This window comes from Heterocephalus glaber, unplaced genomic scaffold, assembly GCF_053883595.1.
Source record: "Heterocephalus glaber isolate CG9 unplaced genomic scaffold, H.glaber_assembly_v1.0 deba00001457, whole genome shotgun sequence".
Taxonomy (NCBI): domain Eukaryota; kingdom Metazoa; phylum Chordata; class Mammalia; order Rodentia; family Bathyergidae; genus Heterocephalus; species Heterocephalus glaber.
In genome coordinates, this window is record NW_028258305.1 from 28,172,920 (window position 1) to 28,187,954 (window position 15,035).

At 36.3% G+C, this 15,035-nt stretch overlaps 1 protein-coding gene across 24 annotated transcripts in view; it reads left to right on the plus strand.

Moving 5' to 3' along the window:
- Slc8a1 (solute carrier family 8 member A1) overlaps positions 1 to 15,035 on the plus strand; it is a 386,292-nt gene that overhangs the window by 86,297 nt on the left and 284,960 nt on the right. For 16 of the 24 annotated variants that reach the window (XR_015452990.1, XR_015452991.1, XM_013070200.3 and 13 more), the window contains one exon: positions 121 to 1,953. Coding sequence is in view for 22 of the 24 variants with exons in the window: in XM_013070200.3 (XP_012925654.1) it covers positions 155 to 1,953 (1,799 nt within the window). In the remaining 2 variants the exon portion in view is untranslated. The remainder of the gene's footprint in view (positions 1 to 120; positions 1,954 to 15,035) is intronic. The other 8 variants (XM_087216097.1, XM_013070198.3, XM_021253768.2 and 5 more) reach the window with 1 other exon arrangement.

Below are 15,035 nucleotides of genomic sequence, written 5' to 3' on the forward strand. Positions count from 1 at the left end.
TCAAAACACACAAATTTTTGGTAATAGTGATGAAAAAAAATAGCAATTAGTCACACTTTGGATTTGGCTCTAATGATGTGATTTCTTTTTCTATCCCTTCCCCTATCCTGTTTTTACCAGTAGGTTGGGACACTTGAAAATCTCATTGTACAACATGCTGCGATTAAATCTCTCACCCACGTTTTCACTGGGGTTTCATCTGCTAGCTATGATGGCTCTCCTAATTTCCCATGTGGATCATATAACTGCTGAGACAGAAATGGTGGAAGAAGGAAATGAAACCGGTGAATGTACTGGCTCCTATTACTGTAAGAAAGGGGTGATTTTGCCCATTTGGGAGCCCCAAGACCCTTCTTTTGGGGACAAAATTGCTAGAGCAACTGTGTATTTTGTGGCCATGGTCTACATGTTTCTTGGCGTCTCTATCATAGCTGACAGGTTCATGTCCTCCATCGAAGTCATCACATCGCAAGAAAAAGAAATAACCATAAAGAAACCCAATGGAGAGACCACCAAGACAACTGTGAGGATCTGGAATGAGACCGTGTCTAACCTGACCTTGATGGCCCTGGGATCCTCTGCTCCTGAAATTCTCCTTTCAGTAATTGAAGTGTGTGGCCATAACTTCACTGCAGGAGACCTTGGTCCTAGCACCATTGTGGGAAGCGCTGCCTTCAACATGTTTATCATCATTGCCCTTTGTGTTTATGTGGTCCCTGATGGAGAAACAAGGAAGATTAAGCATTTGCGTGTGTTCTTTGTGACAGCAGCCTGGAGCATCTTTGCCTATACCTGGCTTTATATCATTTTGTCTGTCATTTCTCCTGGAGTTGTGGAGGTCTGGGAAGGTTTGCTTACTTTCTTTTTCTTCCCCATCTGTGTTGTGTTCGCATGGGTAGCAGACAGGAGACTTCTGTTTTACAAGTATGTCTACAAGCGCTATCGGGCTGGCAAACAGAGGGGAATGATTATAGAACATGAAGGTGACAGGCCATCTTCCAAAACTGAAATCGAAATGGATGGGAAAGTAGTCAACTCTCACGTTGAAAATTTCTTAGATGGTGCTCTGGTTCTGGAGGTTGATGAGAGGGACCAAGATGATGAAGAAGCTAGGAGAGAAATGGCAAGGATTCTGAAGGAACTTAAGCAGAAGCACCCAGAGAAGGAAATAGAGCAATTAATAGAATTAGCTAACTACCAAGTCTTAAGTCAGCAGCAAAAGAGTAGAGCATTTTACCGAATTCAAGCTACTCGCCTGATGACTGGCGCTGGCAATATTTTAAAGAGGCATGCAGCTGACCAAGCTAGGAAGGCTGTCAGTATGCATGAGGTCAACACAGAAGTGGCTGACAATGACCCCGTTAGTAAGATCTTCTTTGAGCAAGGGACATACCAGTGTCTGGAGAACTGTGGTACAGTGGCCCTGACCATTATCCGTAGAGGTGGCGATCTGACCAACACTGTGTTTGTTGACTTCAGAACAGAGGATGGCACAGCCAATGCCGGGTCTGATTATGAATTTACTGAAGGAACTGTGGTCTTTAAACCTGGTGAGACACAAAAGGAAATCAGAGTTGGCATCATTGATGATGATATCTTTGAGGAGGATGAAAATTTCCTTGTGCATCTGAGCAATGTCAAAGTATCTTCTGAGGCTTCAGAAGATGGCATACTGGAAGCCAACCATGTTTCTACCCTTGCTTGCCTTGGATCACCCTGCACTGCCACTGTTACTATTTTTGATGATGACCATGCAGGCATCTTTACTTTTGAGGAACCCGTGACCCACGTGAGTGAAAGCATTGGCATCATGGAGGTGAAAGTATTGAGAACATCTGGAGCTCGAGGAAATGTTATTGTTCCCTATAAAACCATCGAAGGAACTGCCAGAGGTGGAGGGGAGGACTTTGAGGACACCTGTGGAGAGCTCGAATTCCAGAACGATGAAATTGTGTAAGTTTTTTTTATATGTGTGTGTGTGTGGTTGAGTGTATTTATGAGTGTGAGATTGTGTGCATCATTTTTAAACTGAATATATACAAAGAATGGACTACTTATTATGTAAGACGACGTTCAAGATACCAGTCCTTGCCTGTGTACCACTTACAAATTTGGACACTATATAGAGATCTTACTTTGATACTGAAATTCTATTTTTCCTTTTGTCCTTTACACATTTTAAGCACATTATAGACCAGGATAAAATGCAACTGTTTAGCAGATCATTTAAGATGGGTTGAAAATTTTATATTTTATTTTGAATCATACAGTGCACATATACAGAAAAGGACTGATTAACCAACCCTAACTTTATTGTTGAGTACAAATTGGGAAAGCCCCAAAAGGAAAAAAACCTCCAAAAAGAATGCTGTGGCCAAGGTCAACTGAAAATATTTCTGTGACTCTTATCTGACATTGTGCTTTTGTGACGATCTAAGATAATGTTCCTTCTTCTATACTAATGCTTAAATATGACTTAATACAGCTTTTATTTAATTCCAGTGTGGTTTTACTTTCCCTTGTAGTGATGGGGAAAGAAAGAAAATTTTTTTCAAGCATCCTAGTGAATAAGGAGGAAGTCAGAGAAAAAGCAGTGGGAAACAATTTACTTTTCCTGTTGGCATTTACAGTTTAACACAGAGTGTTATGAAGTGATTTTTCCACTGAGAGCTGCTGTTGAGAAATGTTCCTCCGATTCTTTGCTAGGAGAGTGCTCCGCACTCAACTCACCAGAATAAACCAGGAAACTTGACTCAATGAGTAGTGTCCAAACAGGTAGAAAAGGAAAGAAGGAAGGAAGGAAGGAAAGGAAAAGGTTGGGGGTAAGGGAAGGAAGTAAAACAGGAAAGTAAAATATCTGCAGTGCAACAGATCATTGCAGTGAATGATTATGTTTGTGGAAGCACGAAAGAAAATTAAATATATTAAGCTGAATTAGTTTTAAAATTGGTTAATTTCTGTGCTTGTGGTATGTACACAATCTAATGGCAGGTACACAGTCTCCAAGTAGCAGTATGGTATATGTTCTAATGGTGGGCATGTGCTCCCGAGGATGATATCTTCCAAGAATAACAAACCCAAAAGATGAGGTGTTAGGCAGAATAAACAAGTTTTCTCGAAAGAGCCTTTCAGGGCCCTCACATCACTTTGATGTTGTATTAAGGAGATGTGAAGTTACTGAATACAATATCACAATGAAATTTGGCAAAGCAGAGATTACAGTATGCACCTTCAGATATATGTGAGGTTGATGTTTTGATTTATATACATATATATATATATATATATATATGTTGGTTCTTATGCCATTAGTGTTCTATTTATTTCTGATGTGGTTTGTGGGGATACTTACTCTACTGAAAGACAAGATACAGTAGCAAGAATTTTTCCATAGGATTTGCCTTGAATATGATCTTGCCCAAATTAGCACCTTTATTCTTTTACTAGGAATTCTTTTCCATTGTATTTTCTAATCATTTCAATTATTGGGCCTTCCTGTAATAGGTAGCACTTGTAGTTCATGTAACAGTGTAATGAATTTGAACTCATTATTCTTAATGAGTATCCCTTAAATATAACTAATTGGTGTTTATTTTGTTTGTTTGATTTGGGATTTTTTTCTTATGAACATTTTACCTTACTCTCTCTTAATAATAATGGCTCTGTACTTGTTTGAGAGTCAGGGTTTCCCTATCTATTCTGCTGTCCAAGATTTTTGCCAAACCATAAATAAATCACCTCCTTTTGGGTATAATGTAGAAGAGCAAGATTGGGAAAAAAGATTGACAGTGGTTTGATGGAATAATTATTCCACCAGGCTACATTTAGAACATTCACTCTAAGCAATTAAATTGATTTTATTCTTGTTAAGGAATATTGCCGAGCACTATTTTTAAAAATTGAAAATTTCTTTGAAAATTCATAAAAATTGGAAGAATTGGTGAAACTTGGTGGGAATGAGTATCATCCTGGCAAATACTTTCTTAAGGGTGTTCTAGATCAATCGCTGGTTCCTCGTTCTATAAAACTCTTATTGAATTTTTTCACTAAGATGAAATGCATTTCAGAAATGGCTGTGCATTTTATTTCCAAATGGAATGAAATTGTAGTTCTACATTTTTCTTCTTTCTAGAATTTGAATTTCAAAGAATTTTAATATGGATTGGATAGAGTTTTATCCCTGACAAGATTTGTGGATGGCGACCAGGTGTATTGATTACATACATTTCTTTGTGTGACTAGGACTTAGCTGTCAGATAACCACCAATGATTCAAGCCCAAAGTTTCTAGAGAATGTATTTTCAGAGATAGAGAGTTCTGCTGGTTTCCTAGCAGTTTAGAAAACAGTATTTTCTTAATTGATCGTTTTTCCTCTGATGGTTGTCTCTAGTGCCAGGTCTGTACAGTCAGATACAACTAAAAAGTTTGTCATCATACAATAGAGTTGGATGTCTAGACTCAGCCCACCTTTAAGAATGATTACATAGTTGAGAGATTATTTCATCAAAACCTACAATACATATGTGGAGCTGTTTATACAACTGAACTTTATTGAATACTTTGAATACTTGTCTAATGCTGTGTACAAAGCCAGAATTTATGATTTCTTTTCAGGGGACTAAAAATAGATTTGTCAAAAATCTTGGATTTAAATGTTATCTAATTTTAAGACTGCATTACCTGTGGTAAAAATAGGATCCAATCTGATAAGCAATAGAGACTAAGAGCAGTATAGCTTCATTGATTCTTTGATTTCAAGAACAAGAGAGTTCTAATCCTTTTTGTTTCTTTTCATCATCACTTTTTTTGATAAAAATATTTTAAAGTCAGAGACATCATGATGATGATGACGATGATGATGATGATGTTACAGTTTGAAATCACATGAAACCACAATCTTTATAAATGTAGGAAGAAACTGAAAGTGTAAAATAGATTATGTCATTATCCCAGCATTTAATAGCTTTTACCAAAAAATGCATCAACATTTTAATTTATAGGTAAAGATGTTAGGTATTTACAATATTTTGTCTTATTTTAGTGTTGGAAGTCACTTAAATTTGTAACACAAGAATTTATAAACCTATTCATTTATAATGTTACTTCATTTTCACCTTTTCTGAAGGCAAAATGTGTGTGTGGTCAGAAATACTGTTAAGTTATGTGATGTTTGTAATCTCTAATAAAACATAATCTCAGAAAAAATGTTTTAAAATTACAATGTAAAAGCCTATTAGTTGTATTTAACAGCTAGCATATGCTTTTGTGTGAGCTCAGTCAGTGACAGTTCTAAAGCCGTGTCAACTAATCTTAACTTTTCTGTTTTTTTTTTTGGTACCGGGGATCGAACTCTGGACCTTGCGCTTGCAAGGCAGGCTCCAGAACCACTGAGCTAAATCCTTGGCCCCTACTCTTAACTTTTCAACAAGGATTTTTGTCTAATGTTAAGAACTAATGAAAACTGTAAATGAAAAATATGTTAATTTAGCTGTGGTTTGGTAGGTGATATTCGCCAACTTGAAGTTAATGATTGTTTTTTAAAGATGCTGGTTTAGTGATAATAATTATCACAAAATGTTGTTTGTCCTTCCAAAGTCTAATATTAGCTGTTCTGGAAAATATTAAGGTTAATTAATTAATATAAATAACAATGAAATTTAATTACTTAATTATACCTGAATAATAATATCATTTTGGAAGATAATTTAAAAACTCATGGACATTTATCATCGTATTTTTAAAATGAAGCATTGGGAAAAAAACAGCATATAAGTCGGAAAGTTTACGAGCAAAACACATTCATAGCAAGTCAGTTTGCTAGGGATTCTTTGCCACAGCACAATATAGTAAACAGTAGGTCTACCTAGTATTATTTGTAACAACTATTACATTTTCCTGGAGTGGCTATAACTTCATTAACTCTAGGAAATATGATATGCAAGCACTCAGCAAATCTCAAGATACTCTGATACTCAATAGTTATATACATTTTTGAACAAAGGACTAAAAAGGAAATACGTTTTTGTATTACATATAATTTCTGTAGAATTATTGTTATTATTTCATTACAGGGAAACAAGTACTTTGCTTTTTTTCTGTATACATTACCAATGTGTTAGAATTCCAAGGAATAAATATCTAGCTATATGAGATGGAAATTCATTTTTTAAGTAGAATAAAATATGTAGTACAATAAGACCATCAGATATAAAAGGTGAAACATAAGTATTAAGAAAACCTGAAGTTCTCAAAACAGAGAAACAATTGTATGTTGGAAAATAAGAAATGATGAAAAATACTGTACGAAATATCTTTAGACAAGAAAAGATACTAGTGCATACTTACTACCTTGAATCCAGCATATTCAGGATTTAATTACAGTAGAATTTTATCAGCTACTTTTAGACTATTAAAATTATACACACATGATATTTTATGCTGATATAAAAATTTCCCAATAATATGTTAACGTAAGTAATTTGGATGGAATAATTTTAGTGTTTTAATGGATTTCTGCTTTAGTGGGTTATCTTTTTAGACCAGAATATTTATTTCTCTTTAGAGTCAACCACATATAGTCTTCTGCAGACCTACATTATAAGAAATTTTTATGAATTTATGTTTTTTGAATGCACAAATATTATAAAAATAAAAGAGTAAGAGCCAAAAACATTTATGACTTATAATTTAGTATTGCTAGGAGCCTAAGTTGATTATGTACAAAAAAGTTCTTGTTCATGTCAACCAAATTGCCATATTTGCTGTTGTAATCTTATTTTCCCAGTGCTAGTTAGACTTTAAGTTATAATATAGTTATGTAAAGAAGTGTCATCTTAGCAAATGAGGAAATTTGGTAGTTGAGACCCAGTAAAGTGTTTAAATCATAGGCTCCTTTCTGAGTCATCATTCAAGGCCATCACATAGGAGCTGATTGCTTTTCTAGTTCAGAGCTTAAGGAGAACTTATAAACCACTAAATCAGCTCTTACTATTGATATGTGCTTGGCACTAGGGTAAGTAATTATGAAAGAAATAGAAAAATATACTCCTTATATTCTATAGTGGGAGATAATGGGTTAAGACATATTTTGATAAATGCACACATTGTTATGAAGGCATTGTAATAATGTGTAAAGGAAGACTTCATTTTGAACAAAATATTTAGATTTGTTTGTGGAGGACAGAAGGTATAACTGGAAAGAAAAATGGGTTGTGCATCTGAAGATGGAGTCATAGATTGGTAAACCTGAGAACATGGAGATTTTCAATAAGTAGGCAGGATTGTTTTCAAAATGAAAGAATGCATAAAAGTTCATTTTCTTTAATGGATGTTTAAATCAATCTGAGCATATCCCTTAAAGGATTTTTGGTTTTTATGAACATTTTTGAATGAATATGAAAAAAAATTAGAAGGTCATTGTTATTAGACAACATACTGTATTCTGAGAACTTTCTCAAATGGTTTTTAAAGTACATTTAATATTGAAACAACACAATTAAGTAAATGACATTTCAAATGATAAAAACTGAATCTCAGGGAGAGGGTAAGTAATTTCTCCAAAGTGCTAAGAAATTATGGGTATAAGATTTAAACCCTGGGCTATTGGACTCAAAAGCTTTGTTTTATTCTTGTGAATTAGTCCCTGGTCTTCAGGAATAGTTTTATTGCATTTAAATTCACTCAGTCCACTAGACACCTGAGCACCCATTTTTCCACCATTCTCACCTTTTTTTTTTAAAGTTACCAGTGTAATTGCCACCATCCTGTAAAACCTGTGCAGATTTTACACTAAATAGTGATTCAAGATTTTCTTTTCATTTCTTTCCAGAGGACACCAGTAACCCATGGAAAGAGATTAAATCATCTCCTTAATTATGTACTTAATTCTTTAATTATGTACTTTATTCTTCTGAATGGAGCAACCTTGAGGCTATAACATCTATTATATATTTGTTGCCATTTTGCTGCTCTGTCTTTATTAGCTGAGGTGTGAAAAGCTGCCTTTGAACAATGTTGCATCACAGTGGGAATTGTGGAGATTTTCCTGTAAAACATCCTCCTCATCTTTTATCATGGCTGCTGAAGTCTGATCACAGGAGATTTATACTTCAAGGTGGTAAAGACATTAATTCCCTAATACAAGGTAAATGCCGTGCAACTCTTAAGTTTTCTCTCAGCAGTAGAGCAGCAATGGCTCAGGGCCAGGTGGTAGGAAAGGCAAAAAGCCACTCAAATGTAAGGTAGATCAGCAGCACTAGAGATAATTTTTATAGCTACCTTGTAAAAGCCAGCTGAGGGAAAAAGTAGAAGATACTGACTGAGTAGCAGGACTTTATCTGCTGCTTTCCCACAGTGCCTTGCTGTCTCCATCTTGGAAATAGGGAAGTCCAGAAAGACCCAGGAAATGGGGCATTAGTCAACAATATGGCCGGAATCATAAGAAAGCTCCTTTGCTTCCTCTTCTGATCAACAGAACACTACATAGTGCTCATCTATTTACCAGAGGTTAAGCCAGCCAGGGCCCTTTCTTTACATAGGCCTATGTAGCTGTTGTACTATACAGCCAGGCTAAATGAACAATGCTTTTTCATTTCCTGCCATTCTCTTGAGGACTCAGGGCTCTAGATGACATTTTCTTTCTTTTCTATAATGTCTATATAGGGTCCGATATGGTAGTAGGTATTGTGCTTTTTTGGGATGGTTGAAGATAGGGAGGTTACGGGCAAAAACAGAGGCAAAAGTCGAACTTATCCTCCTTACTTTCAGGCTTCTGCTCACAATAATGGAGCACCCAGAGAGATTCCAGTACTACATCTGAAAACTCAAGTAATAATGAAATAGCCCAGAATATTTTCCAGATACAGGTTTCTGGGGTTTTTTTCTTTCAGATTTGAAGCATGAATTATCTGGCGTTCTGCATATCCTGAAACCAAGTGTGACTTGCAAAACCAAGACCACCCTGTTTTTCAATGTTAAGCTTCCTGAAGATATATATAGACTTAGGAGAATCGCACAGCTTCGATTCCACACCCAAATCTGAGCTCTATTCCTGTCCCATTCTACCTTTGTAACTTTCAGTAAGTTATAAGCTTGGAGTCAGTTTTCTCACCTGAGAAATGAGGAAGATAATGGTAGTGGTGGTGGTGGTGGAGGTGGTGGAGGAGGAAGAGGTGAGAGTGGTTTTGATGGAGGTGATGGTGGCAGTGCTAATGGTGGTGGTCATGACCTTGGCTAGGTTGAGGTCGTAGAAGCAGTGGTGGTTATGAGGTGGAGTGATGGTGGTAATGGTAGTGATGGAGGTGAAGTTGGTGATGGTGGTAATGGTTATGGGACAGGTGGTGGGGTAGTAGTAGTGGAGTTGGGGAGATGATGATGAGGGTGATGATACTAAGATTTATCAAGAGCAAGGCTTCGTGCTATCTTGATTTAATATTTACAATGTATGTAAAGGACTGTTGCTGTACTCATTTTATAGTCAAAATTGAGGCTCAAAGACTTTCTCTGAATCGTGGTAGTAATAGAGGTGGATCTAGAATTCATCAATAGGACCGCCTGACTATAAAACTGTCACAGTCTCGTTAGGGCCTTTAGTTCCCAAGGACAAGCATGTTTGAGGACATGGTACTATGACCCTGGCTGCAATACATGCCTGTGTAGCTCAGAAGATGATAATCAAGAGGGGCCATTTATACTCTTTGGAATTCTTGAACATGTATCAAGTATATTGGATCCCCATTCTCACCATCCATTAACCTAAAACAGTCATGAAGAACCAAGTTTCAGAAGGAAGAAAACGCAAAACTTTATAATTCCTTCATGCACCTGACCTGTTCAATTGGGGTGTATTCTTCTCTTAGAGTATATGTTTTCCCTTGTTTCTCAATTTAAAAAAGGAACTTCATCGTTATGCGCTTTCTGACACTTCCTGCTCTGACTCTATAGCATTTAACTTCAGGTATGTAGCCGAAAAAAGAATACAGCTTTTTTCCATATTTAAAGTTGTGTTTTCTTGGCCCATTTTTTAAACTTGCAGAACAATGTAAATTAATGACAACCAAGAATTAGTATCAAGGATAACTTGTTGCTTTGAGTCACCACTACCAATAAATTTTAAAAGCTTTGTTCTCTAACTCCAGAAGTGATTAACAGAATTATTGATTAAAAGATTTTCCTTGACTAAACGACCCTTGTGGAAGTTCATCTGATACCTTCAATTCCAACTTCTACAGCAAATGGAGTTTTTATATGCATCATTTTAAAGTCAAATTTCAAGTCATTCTTGTTACTGAATTGCATTCTTTAACAAGATAAAGAATCTTACCTAAAGTGATATGACTATCCAAAGACATCTTATAAAAATTACTGTGTAGGTGTAAAAATATTGGTTTGGGGAAAAAGATTTTATTTTATGTTTTTAACTTCTACAGGCAAATTGTTAGTCTGTTTGGAGTAGGCCCATTGACAACATACTTGTAAATATAGTTAAATACAATCTTTAATAGAGAAACTCATAACATTTACTCACACTCTTTATTTACAAAGGAAAAGGGGAAGAATAAAATGAAATCATGTTTACATGCAATTTACTTCTTAGGGTACACATAATGCAAAACTTACAAAGACAGCCTTCCTTCTTGTGAACTAAGGATTACAAACTTGACACATCTTTTTGAATGAGCCATTCAAGATAAGGTGTATATCTGTATGTCTAGGGTTCCTATATGTGGAAAGAGAGAGACAGGCAGATTGATTGGAGAGAACGCAAGAGTGAGAGAGAGAGAGGTGGAAGCAGGGAGAGTGAGAAGGAGAAGGTGGCTAGAGAAAGGGAGAAATAATGAAATAATGAAGAGGAAAGAAGGAAGACAGGGACAGTGACAGAGACAAAGACTGCAGCGCTGATTAGATTTCAGCTATTACTAAAATGAAGTGAAGTCTGGAATTTCTCCAGATTCTTGCTCAAGCAAATACAAGACAGTATGTGAGTAAGAAAATAAAAAATTCAAGCTGCTTCTTTATTAAAAATAGAAAGCAAATTTGTCCTTGAAGTCAGGTATGTGCCTGAGTGTGTTTGAGAAGCCTGGCACAGCTTGTGCAATGCCATAAGTCTGGGATCCTATTCGTTGAACTGTTTGTTCTGTTAGCACCTCATCTGTGTCAAGTCCCTAGCATGATGCTGGAATAGCAGTGGTGACTAAGACATAGTCCCTTCCATAGAGGTCTTCCTGTCTGCTGGAGGAGATGAACCAGGATCCAGTCATGAACAGTGTGAGTGTGGAGTAAGCTCTGATGCTTCCCTGAGTGTCCATGGCATCTTTGTCTGTCTCAGTGCCTCCTGCTTGAGCTCTTGTAGGCTGAGAACAAATGAAGATGAGCTGTCATTGTCACTGCTGACCACATCAGGCCACCACAACCATGTGTGCTGGCTGTTTCCTGGCAAAGAACCGCATGACTCCTGCTACCTCCCTGTCCCCACTTTCGATGGCTCCAGTCAGGGTTTGACTTCCCTTTCTGGGAGACCAAAAGAGTAGAAATAGGGAACAATTCAAATCTGATTCATTTTTCACTGCAGTGACGAACCGAGAGGAATGTAAGTAGGGAAAGGTTTCATTGTCTACTCTCCATCCTAAACCTGGGTGTTACCAGGGCCAGTTCCAGCATTCACATCTGAGTCCTTTCTGACAGTGTGATTTTATTGAACATCAATACATGAGGCTCTTTGGACATCCTAAGCAGGAATACAGTAAACTGAGGCTTGGCACCTCAGCATCTCAGAATATCCTGACTTGATATTGAGGGTGGCCAGACAGATTACCAAGGAAAGAGGGAAAGCAGGAGTCTTTATGAATGAATGTTAATATGAAGAAAGTACCTGGATGGGGGTGAGTTCTGGGATGTTGTAAACTGGTCTATTACAGGGAGTGATTTATCTGAATTTCAGGTGGCATGGTAGAAAGGAAGGATATTAGTCTAGGATAATTATAGTACAATATATAAACATATATAATGATGAAAACAGATAAAATAAGATAATAATATAAAGAATATTAAGTCCATACATTTAACTGGTACTAGCTAGAATGAAAATATCCCACAAATATGAGTTGTTTGAGTAATTGAAGTGTATCCTACACGTTTGAATCCTTTTAGGGAAGAGATATGTTAATAAGTATATGACTTCCGTAGTCATTGTAAACTGTATGGATTTAAATTAATTTTTGGATTATTTGGTTATTAATCAATGATGATTTTTTTTTTCAGTACTGGGGAATGGACCCAGGGTCTTCACACTGAGCTATGGCCTGAGCTCTTTTTAAAAAATTTTAGACAGGATCTCACTAAGTCACTGATTTACCTAGGCTGGACTCAAACTTGGGATTCTCCTGCCTCAGATGCCTCAGAGCACTGGGAATACAGGTGCATGCCACCATGTCTGGCTATGAATTCTTATATATGAAGCCCTTGAGACATTTTGAGGTAGGTCTCAGTCTTTGATCCTTGAGTATATTTTTCTAGTCTACCTAGTTTTATGAGTCCTTTGTGTTTGCTGTGTGTGTGACTGTGTGTGTGTTGCTGCGTGTGTACAACTAGTACCTCTTTCAAAGAATTAAATCCATTTAGCCAATACCTCTTTATGGCTAGTAAATATTAGTTGTAGTTGTTATTGTTTTTACTTTCTAGACAGTTTACAGAAATATAATCTCTAGTTAAGAAGATGATCAGCCATTTATATTTTTTGCAAAGCCTGACTGGGACACACATAGACACAAGTTCTTCTCCTTTCAGCTCCCCTTTCTTAAAATACCCATGCTGCTGATCTTGGCAAATTCTTTGTGTGTGTGTGTGTGTGTGTGTTTGTGTGTGTTTCCTTGGGTGCTGTGCTCAGGGGAGAGGCACTCAAGGCCTACATGGTAGTCTTCTGTTAGCCTAGCAACAGAGAAAGATCAAAATTATAAGAAGATGCTGCTAAAAGTGTGCCCCTTCAATTCATTTTGGTGGAGGAAGGGAGAGAAGCAAGGAATAAAGTGGTGAGCAGGGATTGAGTGAAGGCTAAGAGGAATCATGGACTATCTCTATTTCATTTTACATCCACCCTTTGAGATATTAGCACATCAATTTTAGGGCGGTGGTAGTGTCCTAGAGATTTTTTAAAAAATATAGTAGAGCAGAAAGAAGTCAAAAAAGGCTTCTACATATGGGCAACTTAACATCAAAGGATTAAATGAGTTCCAAATGGCAGAGCCAAAGCTGAAAACCAAGTAAAGCTGGATTTTGTTACTACAGCAAGTCATGTAGCTGTTGGGTAGGTCTAGGACTTACCTCAATGTCAAGAGAAGCTGCCTACTTGAATATTCACTCGTAGCTCTTATAAATATTCCATGACGTTTATTGCGGGGGGGGACCAGGCCTCGAACTGGTGACCTTGCACTTGCAAGGCAGGTGGTAGAACCACTGAGCTAAATCCCCAGGCCTGTCATTTTCTTAAAAATCCTTTAAAATTGAATTTTAAAGCACTTTTCACCTGAAGTAAGTGGAGGAGGTAAAAAAAATTGCATTTTGGTTCTTTGTGCTCTACATCTCCTTATCTCTGAGAGATGTCCACTGTGATATGAGCAAGCCTGAGAAATTCTTTATAGTATACAAAGAATTATTCAGAGTTAGCATTGGGGTATTATTAGTAATCTAATAATATACTGTATTGAAATAGTGGAATGTCCACTTCTTGTATGACTACTATGAGATGAAATATCTCATGTGATAATGCCAGGGGCATGTTCTTACTCCTATTCTGCAATAAATACATCTGTGGAGCTAGGTGATTTCTTTCCTTTAAACCTTAAAGCTGCCTTATGAGAAGCCAAGACATTAGCAACTTGGCCATAAGTCTTCAACATGCCTGAAATGCTGCTTCTTTCTTTATCATCTAAACCTTTTATTCCTCACCAACTCTGGTCCTTGAAACCATCTATGTTATAATTACTCAATCCAGCAACAATCTATTAACTTTTTAATGGTAATTTGTTTTGTATACAATCTAGAAACTTGAGCATTAAGGTGATCTCTTTTTTCCAAGTTCATAATTTAGTAGAAAAAATAAAAATGAATCACATCACATAATAATGAAAAGATCTATACACTATGGGAATACAAAAACTCTGGTCCATAAACAACTATTTTAATTTCTTTTACTTTTTGCTTTTATTTTTAAATAAATGATTCTAGGATAAATTACTTTTTCTTACAAATCATTAAATCCTCTTGGGATTTGCAAAAAACATGTGGCAGTTTCTCAGGTCAGTATGAAATGATAGTCATTTCTTCACCATTATGAGTCTCATGGATATTCGGAGTGTGCACTTCATTCCTTCCTGAAAAAAATCCCTTGATAAGCGTGATCCAGTCTAAAGTGTCATAGGTGTTAGAAAGGAAGATACAAATATGTATTTGTGTTAAATAAATTAAATCTTAATGCAAGAAGTTTCAGTGTGTTTAATCCAGTGAGTATAACTGCTGGTATTATTGATGTGATGACTTTAGTGATCTTATTTCCTTGGGTTCGATTACTATTCTAATTCAATTCAAATATCTATCAGTAGATAAATTTGTGTGGGGAAAGAAAAGCACTTTGAAGATGGAAGTTTTTCTGCTTTTATGTTTTAGCATGAAACGCATTTGCCTTAACACATTTTAGAAACAATTTTACTCTCAAAACAATCAATCCTAACAGTTGCTTTAGGAGCCAGTTAAACTTTTGTTAGACTGAATATTGAGAAACATGGCTTGATTCTGTCTTTCTTTGTTTAGTTCATGGTTCCCAGTCGTGTTTTATGAGCCAACCTTCCCAAAGTTCTTGCTCTTTTTTGGTATTAAAATTTGTCACATTGAAGGCAGTGACCAGACTTAGAACTAGGGAAATCCTCCTTTTATAATGTTCAAAAATAAATAACTATTAATAATCTAGGAAGTTTCCAGTTGCAGATTTATGAACACCTTCTTAACATTGTCCCCTGAAAAACAAAGTTGGTAAATTAAAATGT